The sequence below is a fragment of the Balaenoptera acutorostrata genome, chromosome 10 (assembly GCF_949987535.1).
Source record: "Balaenoptera acutorostrata chromosome 10, mBalAcu1.1, whole genome shotgun sequence".
Classification (NCBI taxonomy): domain Eukaryota; kingdom Metazoa; phylum Chordata; class Mammalia; order Artiodactyla; family Balaenopteridae; genus Balaenoptera; species Balaenoptera acutorostrata.
Window position 1 is genome coordinate 103,114,467 of NC_080073.1, and position 14,107 is coordinate 103,128,573.

The 14,107-nt window shown below is 41.7% G+C and overlaps 1 protein-coding gene across 1 annotated transcript in view; it reads left to right on the forward strand.

Annotated features, from left to right (window-relative positions):
* F13A1 (coagulation factor XIII A chain) overlaps positions 1-14,107 on the forward strand; it is a 145,562-nt gene that overhangs the window by 12,773 nt on the left and 118,682 nt on the right. Inside the window, exon 4 of the mRNA XM_007173913.2 lies at positions 1,338-1,526. Within this exon, the coding sequence (XP_007173975.1) occupies positions 1,338-1,526 (189 nt within the window). The remainder of the gene's footprint in view (positions 1-1,337; positions 1,527-14,107) is intronic.

Consider the following 14,107-nt stretch of genomic DNA (forward strand, 5'->3'; position numbering starts at 1 on the left):
CAGCTTCTGAGAGGCAACATCCCTTACCTAAGTAATTATGAGACCTGAGATTCAAACTCAGGGTTACCTGGACTTTGAATTCATCAAGGGTGTTGCAGGGACTCCTAGACTTTAGACCTATAGAGTACCTTAATGAACCCAATTTCTCCATTTTGCCTATGAGAAAAAATGAGGCCAGAGAGCACCAGGGGTCCTGCACAGGATTCCTGTGTAAAAGCAGGGGAAATCACTGAGTATTTCAGGGTGAAGCCCCAGCTCTCTGTGTACACTGAGTTCACAGCCATGAGGACAAACCATGCAACAGTCAAGTCCAGGAAAAGGGAGGAAAGGCAAGAGGCCAGCGCACACTGCCCACCTCGCCCAGCATTCTCTCTCCAGTGCCCCTTTAGAACTCCAAATGCATACACAGAAATCTGTCTTTAGACTAGATCTTCTAAACTGCAGTGTAGATGGGTAGTTAGAGCTACCTTCACATTCAGTGATCATTTGCAGAGGGAATGGGGAAAAAGCAAGAGGAGATCTAACTTTTATCCAGTGCTATCATGTCTCAGATAAATATATAACTGACATTTACACTCCCGATTCCAAAAATCAGAGGAAAAGCCTGTAGATTTCGGCTTCACACCAGGGTTTGCTTCCAGGTTGGTTGTTTAGTAGCCAGGGAAATTGAGTCTTGTTTCAGCATGTGCAAAGTGGAAACAATCCTACCTACCTCATAGGAATGCTGGTATCCTTCCTCCATGCCTGTTCTCTCTGTTTCCTGCCTTTGAAGGACAAGATTTACTTTTAGAATTACAGAAGTGGGCTGTGGGTTGACCCTTCCTGAAGTAAGAGGAGAATTTTGGATTGATGATCAACTTTGTCCTTAGAACATCCCTTGCAGGCTTTGTCAGATTTGATTCCTCCCTTTTTAAAGATAAGAAAATTGAAGTGGTATTCCCTGCTTATCCCAACGTATGGAGGCTGTAGTCATCGTGGAAAGCACCTGACACAACGAAAACCAACATGAGACTCGGATGTGAAGCCTTGATCTCAGGTGCTAGTTCCTCTGTATCTAGACCTATTGATAGGCATTATCAACACAGCTTTATTACCCCAAAGTGAGTGCCGTGTGGTCTGAGATGAGATCAGAAGGGGAAAATGCTTTTAAAAAAATCTTCTTTGAAAACACGGATGTCACAAAAGATTGACTCCCAAATCTACCAGCCCCCTGTATAGCGTTTTATCTAATAAACCTTACTACCTTGCGTCTTCAGGAAAAATAGCCTTGTTTTTCAAGTTTGTGTTTAAACCAAAGTTACTCAGTGGTTTCTCTTGATTGTTTTCTTTGTGTATAGACTACCTTAATGTTACGGCTGTTCACCTGTTCAAGGAGAGATGGGACAGCAACAAAGTGGATCACCACACCGACAAATACAACAACAACAAGCTGATTGTACGTAGAGGACAGTCTTTCTACATCCAGATCGACTTCAATCGTCCCTATAACCCTAGAAGGGACCTCTTCAGGGTGGAATATGTCATTGGTGAGTACCATGTGCAAGCCCTATTCATGACAGTCATGATACCATGGGTCATAATGGAGGAAGGGTAAGGTATAGTTGTGTTATTTCCTGGAATCATACTTTAACAGTTGGCTGGAGCTGGGATTGCATCCAACCCCTGGACCACTCTATAAGATGGGTCTGATACAATGCCAAACATCAACATATTATTTGCCTAATCAGGCAAAAATCTGGTATAAATAAAAGTGAATACAATTGGCATAAAATGTTAATGTGTACGTAGAGAAAAGCATACATGGCTGATGTATGTGTAACTTAATAACGTTTTTAGAAAGCAATTTGGTATATCTGTTAATATTAGAAATACATATGAGCTTTGACCTAGCACTTCCAGTCTTAAAAATCTATACCAATGATATCTAAAATCTTAAAATCCACTTTTAAAAAGTGGGTATTATTTACTGCAGCATTGTGTATGGTGACAAATAAAACCCTAAAAGTAAACAACTCTCAATAGTGGAATGGTTGAAAATACTGTGATATATTCACATAATGGATTGTCAATTTGACCCATGCCAGATGACTTTAAGAGAGGTAGTGAGTGAGAAAACAAAATGTAGAAGGGTGTACATAAGATCTTCTATACATGTGTGTGTAAATGTACATGTGCATAGATCAATACTGTGAGTTCAGAAAAGAATATGAAGCACACACACTGGTGTTGATATGGGTTCCATATTGGAAATACTGCCAAAATAAAGGCAAGAGAAGCAAAAGGAAAGGGAACCAAGCAAGAAAGGGAGAAAAAAAAGTGACCATGATATGATTATATGGAGGCATCTATGTAAAATCATTGACCTGTGGGAATAAATATAAAGAAATTAAATGTAATAAAATTAAAACTAAAAATACTTCCTTGGGAAAAAAATCTATGGCCACTGATCTCTTGAGGAACATGGTTTGTGCTTACTTGAATTTACAATGCAAATTTGTATATAAATGTGGGAAAATTGGTTGAAGACAGAATAGAAGGGGGAGAGGAGAAAAGAGATCCCTGAGTCAGAATAAACAACATCAGTGCAGTGCTTGGGTTCTACACAGAATTGTTTGTTATCCCAGTTGTGCGAAAAGAAAAGGGAAAACTAACCTACTGTTCCTGTGTGTTAGGCAAAGTGAAATAACTCTAATTTAATTTAGGGAGCAGACTCTTATTGTTAATATTTTTTAATAATGGGTACTTCAGGTGAGAGAAGAATCCACAGATAATTTTTTAAACACTATTTTAAAATATGATGAAAATTTATTGTTATTTCTTTCCCTAAGTTCATTTATCTTTCTTTTGTATATATGTGTGTGCATGTACATGCTTGTTTGGACTAGATATGATTAAAATGTCCTTGACACATTTTTAGTAAAAGGATCACTCCATGCATGTGAGTAAATACCCAGAGTTTTGTTCCAACTTAATGGGAATTTTTACCTTCACCTTTATAGCCAAATATTTCGGGCAGTGAGAAGAGGACAGGGAAGCTTTGTCCCTGAACTGGACTTGTCTGAGGTCTCAGATCTTCTCCCACACCCATTCATAAAATAACTATAATAATGAAAGTCTTAGGAAGAATAAGATGCATGTCTTAGATTGGGATTCCAGGAAACAAACTCTGAGAAGGAGATTTGTGTGGAACGAGTTTACTGGGGAGCACTCTCGGGGTCAACATCAGTGTGAGAGTGAAAGGATCAGTGTTGGGCAGAGAGTGGGGTTGAACTCCAATGAACAAAGGTTTCAGTGGATCCCATGGTGAGCTCTGGAGCTGGAGTGTATCTTTAGAATTGTCCAGTCTTGAGGCAAAGGCATGGGTCATTTATACTCTAGCATTGACGGTCATTGGCTACAAGCTACCCCCAGGGAGGGAAAAATTAGTGTAGTTGGGTCTCCATGGCTGAGGGTAAACCCATGAGAGCAGCTCAATGAGAGCTGTGAGCCACCAGCATTCCCAGCATCGGGGCAAGGATGCCTCTGTCCTAAACACAAAAGGTCTGGGTAGCAGACCACAGAATCCACTACAGTAAGCATTTAAAGTCTTCTCTTTTTATAAAAAGACATAGTACTACTTTTGTTTCTTCAGCAAAAAGGTGGGGGAGGGGAAGCATAGCAAATTTGCCTTTGAGATAAAAATCTATGTATTTTAAAAATCAGCATGTCTCATACAACTCAATGTCAAAAAAACCCCCCACAATCCAATCAAAAATGTCAGAAGACTTGAATAGCCATTTTTCCAAAGAAGATATACAGATGGCCAACAGGTACATGAAAAGATGCTCAACATCCCTAGTTATTAGAGATATGCAAATCAAAACCACAATGAGGTATTATCTCACACCTATCAGAATGGCTAACATCAAAAATCTACAAATAACAAATGTTGAAGAGGATGTGGAGAAAAGAGAACCCTCCTACACTGTTGGTGAGAGTGTAAATTGGTATAGCCACTATGGAAAATAGTACGGAGTTTCCTTAAAAAAAACAACAACAACAACTAAAAATAGAACTACCATGTGATCCAGCAATTCCACTCCTGAGTATATATCTTTAAAAAACCCCAAAGCACTAATTTGAAAAGATAAACACACCCCAGTGCTCATAGCAGGACTGTTTACAATAGCTAAGACATGGAAGCAACCCAAATGCCCATCAACAGATGATTGGATTAAGAAGATGTGGTATATACATACAATGGAATATTAGCCATAAAAGAATGAAATACTACCATTTGCAGCTACATGGGTGGGCCTAGAGAATATTATGCTAGTGAAATAAATCAGACAGAGAAAGACAAATACTATATGATATCACTTATATGTAGAATCTAAAAAATAATACAAATGAATGTATATACAAAACAGAAACAGACTCACGGACATAGGAAAAACTTGTGGTTACCAAAGGGGAGAAAGAAGGGGGAAGAGACAAACCAGGGGTATGGGATTAACAGATACAAATTACTATATATAAAATAGATAAGCAAACAAGGTCCTACTGTATAGCAGAGGGAATTATACCCATTATCATGTAATAACATTTAATGGAGTATAATCTGCAAAAATACTGAATCACTATGCTGTACACCTGAAACTAACACAATATTGTAGATCAACTCTACTTCAATCTTTAAAAAACGTAATTGCTCTAATGAGAAGAGGTAACTGTCGAATGTGAACTGGAAATGAAATTCAGTGCAAATGTTTGGTTATGTGGGTGTACCTCAGTTTCAAGAAACCTAGAATGTGAAAAAGTGATTTAAAAAACAGAAAAGAGAATACTTTGTAAAAAAATAAAGGACACATAAAAGTCTCTTCAAATATTTATTTTAGGGTGTTTATAACACGATTAGATTTATCAACAAAGACCAGTTTACGCCCTACTTTTAAAGAATGTAACTATTGAATAGAGAGACCTATCGTCATATTAAAAATATGGAGAAAATAACCACACTTATTTGCTTCCAGTCTGCATTTCTTTGTTATAGTTCTTTTGCCTTTCCCCGTGACTTTATATAAGATGAGCTGGGATGTCTTAATACCCTGGAGTTTTCTTCTGTGGCTATTCTCAGAACCTAGGGTCATGGGACTTATTTATAAGTGATTCTGCCTTCAAATCAAGCTTCTTTCTTTTTAAATATTTAAGTAAATAGCCTCTCGGGTGGTCCCAGATTTAACCATCGTACACTGGGTTCTCGGAGCAGAGAATGTGAACAAGGAGCTACTGGCTTTCCTCTGCCAGGGCCTCACTAGCTTGTGCTGCAGACAGTCTCAGCGCTTTGATAACTGCGTTCATTAGTTGCTGGCTGTGCACCGCTATCTCTGTGAGTTATGTGGGAGGTGTTAATGAATTTGAGGAGATGGGTGTGACTGGAAAATGTGCCTGGTCATCTGTGGGGCCTTTTCTCTCTTTCCACCCCTGAGCCTGCAGCCATGACAAATCATGGAAGGCATGGGGCAGAGTGTTAATTACAGGTTTCCTTAACCCGTAGCTGGGGCTGTGAAAACCTAGGAACAGCTTGTGGTGTTAATTTGCTGTTACTTTAGTATGGGCTCCCTACTTGTGTGATATGTCTTTGAGGCAGAGTCATTCCAAGGAAAGAATTTGCAGCTATCTTCCTTACCAGCTCTCCCCCCTCAAAACAACAGACTTCCCCTACCCAGTGAGCCCTCCAGAGTGGCTGTAGGATTCTTGGGCAAGTTCCTTTCTCCCTGGAGTCCCATGACGGGAGCACAGGGTCGTTGAGGCCAGCACCTCAGACATTCTCTTGACCTTTTTCCTCAGTCCCTCCATGGCTCCCACAGTGCCAGGTTCATATTTTTGGGTACCTCAGAAAGAAGAGGGGAAGGATGGTATCAGCAAAGCCTGCCCCTCTCATCAGAAGAGCAAAGTTTTCCCAGAAGCCCCAGCAAGCTATTTATGTCTCATTTGTTACCCTTACCTGTAAGAGGAGCTGTGAAAGTAGTTCATTTTTTCCAGTCTCTTCAGAGAGGGACAAGAGGAGCTAAGCATGGATGCTGGTAGACACCCAGTGGTGTGTGCTAGAAGTCCCTTCCAGCTGTGCAAACCTGGGAGTCCAAAAGTGCAGCCTTTTCTGAGCACAATGATGGAGGTCATTCATGGGTACAGTCATCACATGCCCAAGCATTCATAGGACCACATCAACTGCATATATTCTGCATTATTAACCCCATTAAAACACTGAAATGGCCTCAAGACTTCAATATTTCTATTTCACCTATTTCTTGAGTAGTGTTTATCTAAAGCCAGCTGGGGTGTCAGACTGCCAGTGTATTCAGGATGGGAGTGACATGAACGATTCTTATTTAGATGGTTTGAGACTGGAGAGAAGGTGCTCAAAGGAGAGAGGGTGAGAGCCTGGATTCAGGCAGTGGTTGTAGAGATGGAGAGGAGAGGTGGGACCTGAGAAATGTTTAGGAGAGAAAAGTCTACTGGACTTGTGATTGGTAGTCTTCATGGAGTGACTGGTAGGATAGTAGCTACAGCTCCCAGGTTGCTGGCTTGTGTGCTGCTCATGACATGTGCTAGCACTCCCAGATGAGATGAGGGATGGCGGGAATTCAGGAGAGAAAACCTGAGTGTGGGAAGTGATAATGATGCTAGCGGCTCCCACTGACAGCTCACTTACTTGCACAGGGTACTGAGCAGAGGTGCCACATGCTGCCCATTTAACTCTTCACGCACCCCTCTGGGCGTTGGACTGTGGTCATCTCCATCTTTTCAGTGATTAAGGAACTTACCCAAGGGCACGCCTGGAAAGTGCTAGGGCTGTAATTCGAACCCAGGCATTCTCTCCTAATCACAATGCATAGGACCTCTGCCAATGAAACAGTAGTGATATAAATGAGATTCTATTTGATCCTGCTGAGTTTGAAGTACTTGAGGGACTTCCAGGTAAATATGTCCAATAGATGGTCCCATATATCAATCTGAAGCTTAGGGAAGAGGTTTGGGCTGGATATATGGAAATTTGGATATCATACATACATAGATGGGCAAGATCATTCAGAAAACATAAATCAAGTGAGAAGTGGACGGAGGCTTTAAATCTTGGGGAAAAACAACTTTAGGGAGTCAGTCCAGGAGCTGATACCCCTGGGGGAGACAAAGACCACGTGATCAGATAAGTAGAAGGGCCATCAGGGAAGTGCAGTGCCACTAAATCCAAGAGAATTGGATGTTTAAAGAGGAAATTGTTTAATCTTTCTGGAAGAGAAGAAAATTTAGATGATATCTGGAGAAGAATGTGAGTAAGAAGAAGGGTATTTTGTCTTGGGTGTCTGTTTTAGGATTGGAGGTACTTGAACTTGTATGTAGGTAGAAGGGAAGAAGCCAATGGAGGAAGAATCCTGAAGATTCAGGAGAATGCTGGAAACAATAGAAGCATAGCGTCAAGTGGCTTGGATGAGGGGAAGACACAGCAGAAGACTTTATCTTCTGAGGATGTTGGAAAAGACGTAGGGGGAGTGTTAGTATAGTAGGTGGAGAGATAGGAAACTGATTATCATGCCTGATGACCTCAACTTTATCAAAGACCTAGGAGGTGAGCAGGTGCTATAGGAGCTTAGGGAGGAAAAGGACCATCTCTCATATCTGAGATCATCACCCAAATACTTAAAAGACTAAGTGCCCTTATGGATTTATGTTTCAGAAAGTCCAGGTAAAATCACCATCCATGGCTGTCACAGACACAGCACTGTTTCTCTGCTGACAAATGTCTTGCCCCAAATCATACAGCTCGAAAGATGTAGAGAAATATTTCCTAGCCTATGCTCTTTCCACTATTTTATGCAGCATTTTGATGAAAATGGGCTACCTGTTTCATTATTCTGAAGCAACACTGATATAGGATGTCATTTCAGATTTTTGCTGCTGTGTGTTTGTGCATCGATGATCAGCGTGTTCATTCTTAAGTGCTTCTATGAAGTGACTGATAATGGCATCTAAGAATCTGGGACAGTGTTACCCAGAGTGTGCTCTTTATGAACACCTGTCATGTGTGATGTTCCTTGAAAAAAAAGTTCTGTGGTCAAATGTATTTGGGTCATGCTGTGTTTCCTGCATCTTCTTGGAGAGCTCCAACACACATTAGTATATTAAAGTCTCTGAGGGGGTACAAAGTCAAAAAAAGAATCTTCTTTAGCCTAACAGTCCCAAAATTGTTTGACTGCAAACACTACTCCACCATATTTTATTTTTATAATACCCTTTAGTAAAAGGCAGAACTCACTCTAGGAAATGCCAAACTACAGTTGCAAATTACCTTTATTCTGTAGAACACTGAGAAGAGTGGATGATGGAACTTGCATGCATTTGTAGTCAACGTGCTATGGTAACTTAGCATAATTTCTGTTTTTTTCTTTTTGACACTTTTTGTGCCAACATAACATTAAAATAACTCTATCAATTTGGCATTCATATTCAGTAACTTTTCAAAAATGATTACTTTCCTTTTTTATATTTATATATTTATTTTCCAGATTTTTATTTGGCTTCTTTTACCATGAAGCCAGTCTACTTTCCTTTTGAATGTGTTTATTGAGCTTTTATTGATAACCTTGCATGTGCAAAGCACTGCATTGGTATTAAAGTAGTAAGATATGTTTATCCTTTGCCCTCGAAGAGTCTGGAGAGGATAGTCTGAACACTAGAGGTTGAGTTCAATGCCAGCCTCTTAGACAAAATGCCTGGAAAGCACCTTGGAGAGAGAGATTGACCATGCGGCTAGTTGGTAGAGACCCCTGGCAAGTGCTATTTGAGCTGGGTATCAAAGGATGAGTAGAGGTTGACCCAGTGGAATGGAAAAAAGTGGGAAAGGTCAGTGGAGAAAGAAAACTTGGAAGCATATTGACAATCTTGTACACCTAGATAAGAAGTTTAGATGTTATTCTATAAGTAGCCAGGAGCCTCTATGGAAGAGTTTTAAGCAGAGATTTAAAAGATCTAAGTTTTTAATTTTTAGATTACTGTGGCAGGGTAAGGAAGATAAACTGGAGGTCTGAGATTATTGTTGGGGACATAAGTAAGAGACTTGAGGGGGAAATCTTACTAATAGATGACAAGGTAAATGTGTAAGCATCATTATGAATGATTTTTCCTCTAGTAAAATTGGTGGTTTTTTTCTTTGTATAGTCAAATAAGGCTCACCTATAGTAAAGTAATGCACTTTGGTCTGAGGAAGCACAGTATGCTGTAGTGGCTGGCTCTTTGGAGTCACTTCAGGGATGACAGCTCCTTTGATAAAAGGGCTGGGAGGTAGTGCAGTGGAGGGGGGAGGATTTGGAGTCAGGAAGACCCCAGTCAGCATCTCAGTTCCACCACTAAGAACAGTGGTGGTCTCACTTAAGCCCCTCAGTGACTGTTTTCTCACCTGAAAAAAAAGGGATTATAATACTTAAAACAGCTATTCATGGATTATAGGAGATAACATACATGAAAGCACATTTTCATTCTCACAACAAAACTGGGAAGCGGGGGGTTAGGAATAAACCTCATTGAAAATCTGGAAACCAAAATTCACAGGGAGTGAATGACTCACCCAGGGTGGTGCAGTGGAGGGGAGGTCTCCTGTCCTTGCCTCCCAACAGACCATCAGAATCTTAGCCCAGTGGCCTGTCCACCTTGGCCCTTTAAAAGAGAACAAATACATTGTCAAGTAAAAGCATAGAATTAATCCTAGTTACATTGTTTGGTGCATTAATTCATTTGTTCTGCTCTGATCTTCCTGACTCTTCCCCCCGTAAATGAAGACATTCACTGAGGTACCAGCCTAGCCAGACTCTTCGAGCAGCTTTCTGTGGGATCAAGCTCTGCATTACTAAATATGCCCTCTGTAACTCCCCACCCCATCCTGGGTCTGAAGGGAGGGCAATGGAAGAAGACTGCCATCTCTCCCCTTTAGGGTTAGCCCTTAAGGACCTTAGCACTAGCGGCCTTGGGGGAGGTTCTCCAATGAGGGACTATTACTAAATAAGAAAAGTCTGTCAAAAAGGCCAAGAGGAGACCACTGCTCTCTGACTTTTCTCTCCTGGCAGCAAAGAAAAGATAACAATCACTGAACCTCTAAACAAAACTCTCCAGTGTCTGCAACATCCATGCTGACAGCTTAATTTAGTCAAATAGGAACACTGACAAACCACAGACCAAGTTCTGCCCAGAATTATTTGCCCGCAGTTCTAGCTGAAGTGACAGAGGCTGTTTAGTCTCAAAGTAGGAGGGATTGCCAGGCACATTCTAGTGCCAGAGACCTACAAGGAGCCCCCTTTCCCTGCCTTGTGACCCAATCCCATCCTACAGAGCTTGAGTTTCTCAGCAAAGCTCAGCATCCTGAGGGTACCAGAGTTGTCAGTGTGTCTCATCACATGCAGTGTGTTCCGGGGGGCACATATAAAGGACAATGGATGTTGGAATGAGAAATCTCACAGATTCCTGACTTCCTCCCTCCTTTCTCCCTCTCTTTTTTATTCCCCTAATTTGCCTTCACCCTAGCTCCTCTCTCTGTTCTATCTCCATACCTGTGTCTCACATTAACCTCTTTCACTTACTAGAATTCATAACCTTGGCTAATTAGCATCGCATAATTGAAACTGTACTCTACCAGAACTCATGATCTGAACTCAGGGATTATACAGTGTGGGCATCCTCTGGCTTTTCCACATAAATTCTAGGAAATTCTTGCAGTTTGTGAAGTTGGGGGTGACAAAGGTGGGTGAAAAAAACATTTAATGAAAATGAATGTGCCCACTGTTATCCCTTGGTCTTAAGTCTCCAGTCTGTGAAAAGAGAGAGCAACTGATTGAAATTAAAACCCACTGAAGAAAGGATGAAAGTGGACTAATTATTCATAATCTGTGCCCTCTCGTTACTCCATGAGCATGTCGTAAGAACTGATGAGGGAACAACTGGAAAACTCTTGGAACTCTTTAGTGATAGTTGCTTGCTAATAAGATCACCCAGTTACCAGACTTATTTGGAATATTGCAACTGTATAGGAAAGCTAAATGTTTATAGTGTTCCTTAAGGAAGTATAACTTTCATAAAGCATTACTATAACAGCAGCCAGAACCAGACAGGTATTAGACGACCATAAGACAGGCTATAAATCGCTGTACCTCTCTTTTACTATCCTTTTCACCTTTTCTTTCTTCTCATTATCTCAGCCCTTCTGATCTTTTCTACCCTTTCTTATAATTTGTCTTACTTCCATTTCTGTCTGTTTCTCTCCTGCTCTTGTTCTCTCTCTCATGCATATATACACACTGTCCCATGGATGAACATTTTGGTATTTCTCATTTAGTTAGGAGAGTAATGCAAGTTACCCTCAGGAGGTAGGTACAGCAATTTTTGTATCTGCCTGTAGGTGTTTCTTCAGGCTTCAGGGAGCTGGGCTGGATGCTGTAAATGCCTTGTCGCATTTCTGGCTGAAGCCTAGCTTAGCCATTTAGAGGTTCCTTTGCTGTGCTGTTGGATGTGCTTCGGGGAGTCTTTCTGTGGCTTCTTCAGGTTCCTGTCTATCTCCCTTCCACTTCCGTTACCGTGCCTTTATGACATCTCATCTCATCTCTGGTCCAGCGAATTTCTGTTGCAGAAACCTCTGCTGTGTCTGGCACTGTGTGAGATGGGGGGGATTTAAGACACTATTCCTGTCTTTAAAGAGCTTACTATAGTTGGAGTGAGAAGAAGTCCACAAACAGTAAATGAATATAACTATACAGTATATAATCAAGTGCTGAACTGATAAAATTATCTACCAGAAATGTGTACTAGAGGCAGGTAGTCACGATGCTGGGCAGTCAGGAGGGAGCTAGGTTAGAGTTGAAAGCTAAGGTCTCGGGACAAGGCAAGTAGTCCTTGAGATGGATCCTGAGGAACTGGGAATTTCACAAGAGGGATAGGAAATGTACACCCTCCAGGCTGGGAGGAAGGCCTTCTTGGAAGTCCAAGAGCTTATTGTTCTGCTGATGTATACATATTTCTAATGACAAAGGGATCCTTAACTGAATCAAATCTCACAGCTACGTTTGGGGTTTGGGCACCACTCATTCTTGAGGCTCCTGGAGTTTTATGCAGATTGCAGTGGTGTGGGAGACCTACTCTGGCCATCCCATAAAGGATGCACCCACCTTATACAACGAGTCTTCACTAACTAGAATTCAGAGCTCAGGTTCTCTGCATATGTCGGGGTGGCATCTGGATTCTCCAGGCAGCAAAATCATCACGCTTCCTAAACAATCCATTTCATCACATCAGATTAAAACACAAGCCCTGAAAAACTATCTTTTGTCAAAGATCAGAATCTCATTAACATGATCAAATGCAATTAAGTCACCATTAGTTTTCAAGAACAGTTTAAAGGGGGCTCGATAAATGGTGTAGGTCTCTGTGCTCGTGACAGATCAAGAGAGACTTGAATGATATCCACCCCCTTTATCTATTCACCAGAAATGCCTGTGGGGAAAGTGGAGAGAAGAGATCTATTATCCCTGCTTTCCTGCTAACCTGGAGATGAGCAGATTCTCACACTTTGTGAAACCAAATATACTTAAAAAGCAAAGGCTTCAGGGGAGTAATGTGTAGACTGATAATAAGATGGGTTATAATAAAAACAAATTTTCAATCTCATTCACTCATTCATTCATTCACACGTTATGTTCACCAGCCATATGTTGATGAATATCGGATTGCCGCCTGCCAAGTCTATAGCCAGGTAGAGAGGCAAGTGTCTCTGTGATGAGACGTGAAAGGTATTCCAGCAACAGCGTGTTGAATTCCTCCATTGTAGTCACTTCTCTGAATTAACACATAACATCTGAAGCTCCCCTAACAAAATGAAAATGCTCCATGAGGGTAGATAATACTACCCAACTGACCCCTGTTTGTAAATTTGCACAGCTTGGCTTTGAAAAATAACTCGCCAACACTCTGCAGAGAGCAGTATCCTAAAGAGGTGAGATGCATAGTCCAAGAACAAGTTTTGAGAGAAAAGACGAAAACCCTGGGGAGTCAGACATAGAGAGATGCAGGAGAGGAGGGTACCATGAGTTGAAAGTGAGTCGAATGAAGACGCTGAGGGTTGCGTTTATATTCAAGGCAAAAACTGAGAGCCAAAGAGGAGAAGTGCCCGGGAGTAACTGCCCAGCATCCAGTTAAGACTGGCTGCTCTGAAAAGCACGCCTCTCTAAATGTTTTACTGTGTGCATCTGCTCATTGTTAAAGGTGAAGCAATCCAAAGCTTGGTATATTTCATAGAATCACAGAATATAAACGTTAGGGTGCTGGAAGGAATCTTAGCCATCACTTTGCCCGCTCATTTTAAGATCTGGGAACTATCCATGCCCAACAGAGGGATCAAATATACTTTTGCCCAAGGCCAGACCAGGGTCTGATGGAGCTCCATGGGTAACCCTATAATTTGTCCTCCAAACCAGGACACTTTTGAGGGGGAAGGTGACTAAATAGGTGAGATGCTAGGAAAACAAGCATAAGCTGGGAAACCTTGGATATGATTGTCAAGTCAGAGCTGAGGTGAGAGGAAGCTACTAGAAAGCTAGAGGAATATACGGGGGAAAGGGAGCAATCTCATGATGCTGACAGTTGGGATAAGTGTCCAAACAGGGCACAGAAAATCCATTTCAAGGGAAGAAAAGTAGCCAAGATCATTGGACAGAGTGGGGTGTAGTGTTGATCTAGCTTTGGAAGTGCAGACTGGGGGCAGTGAGCTCATCCAGCATAGGTGAGGTCAAGCAGAAACAGCCATTCAAGATGAGGCAAGGCAAGGGAAGAAGAACCCGCCTCAGGAAATGGAACCGGCACAGAGCTGGAAGCGGGCCCCAGCGAGCCATCAGGGGCACAGGATAGGCACCTTTGCACCTCCTCGCTGCAGGAGCGAAGAGATGCAAGCTACCCGAGGGGACCGAGCAAGAAGGTGACCACCTTTGCCCTCCAGCAGACAAGAGCTAAGCCTCTCTCCTGATCTCTGGTTTGGGGGCTGTGCAGGGTATTGCTACAGTACTCTGTAACCCTTCAGGGTTCTGGGTAGGGG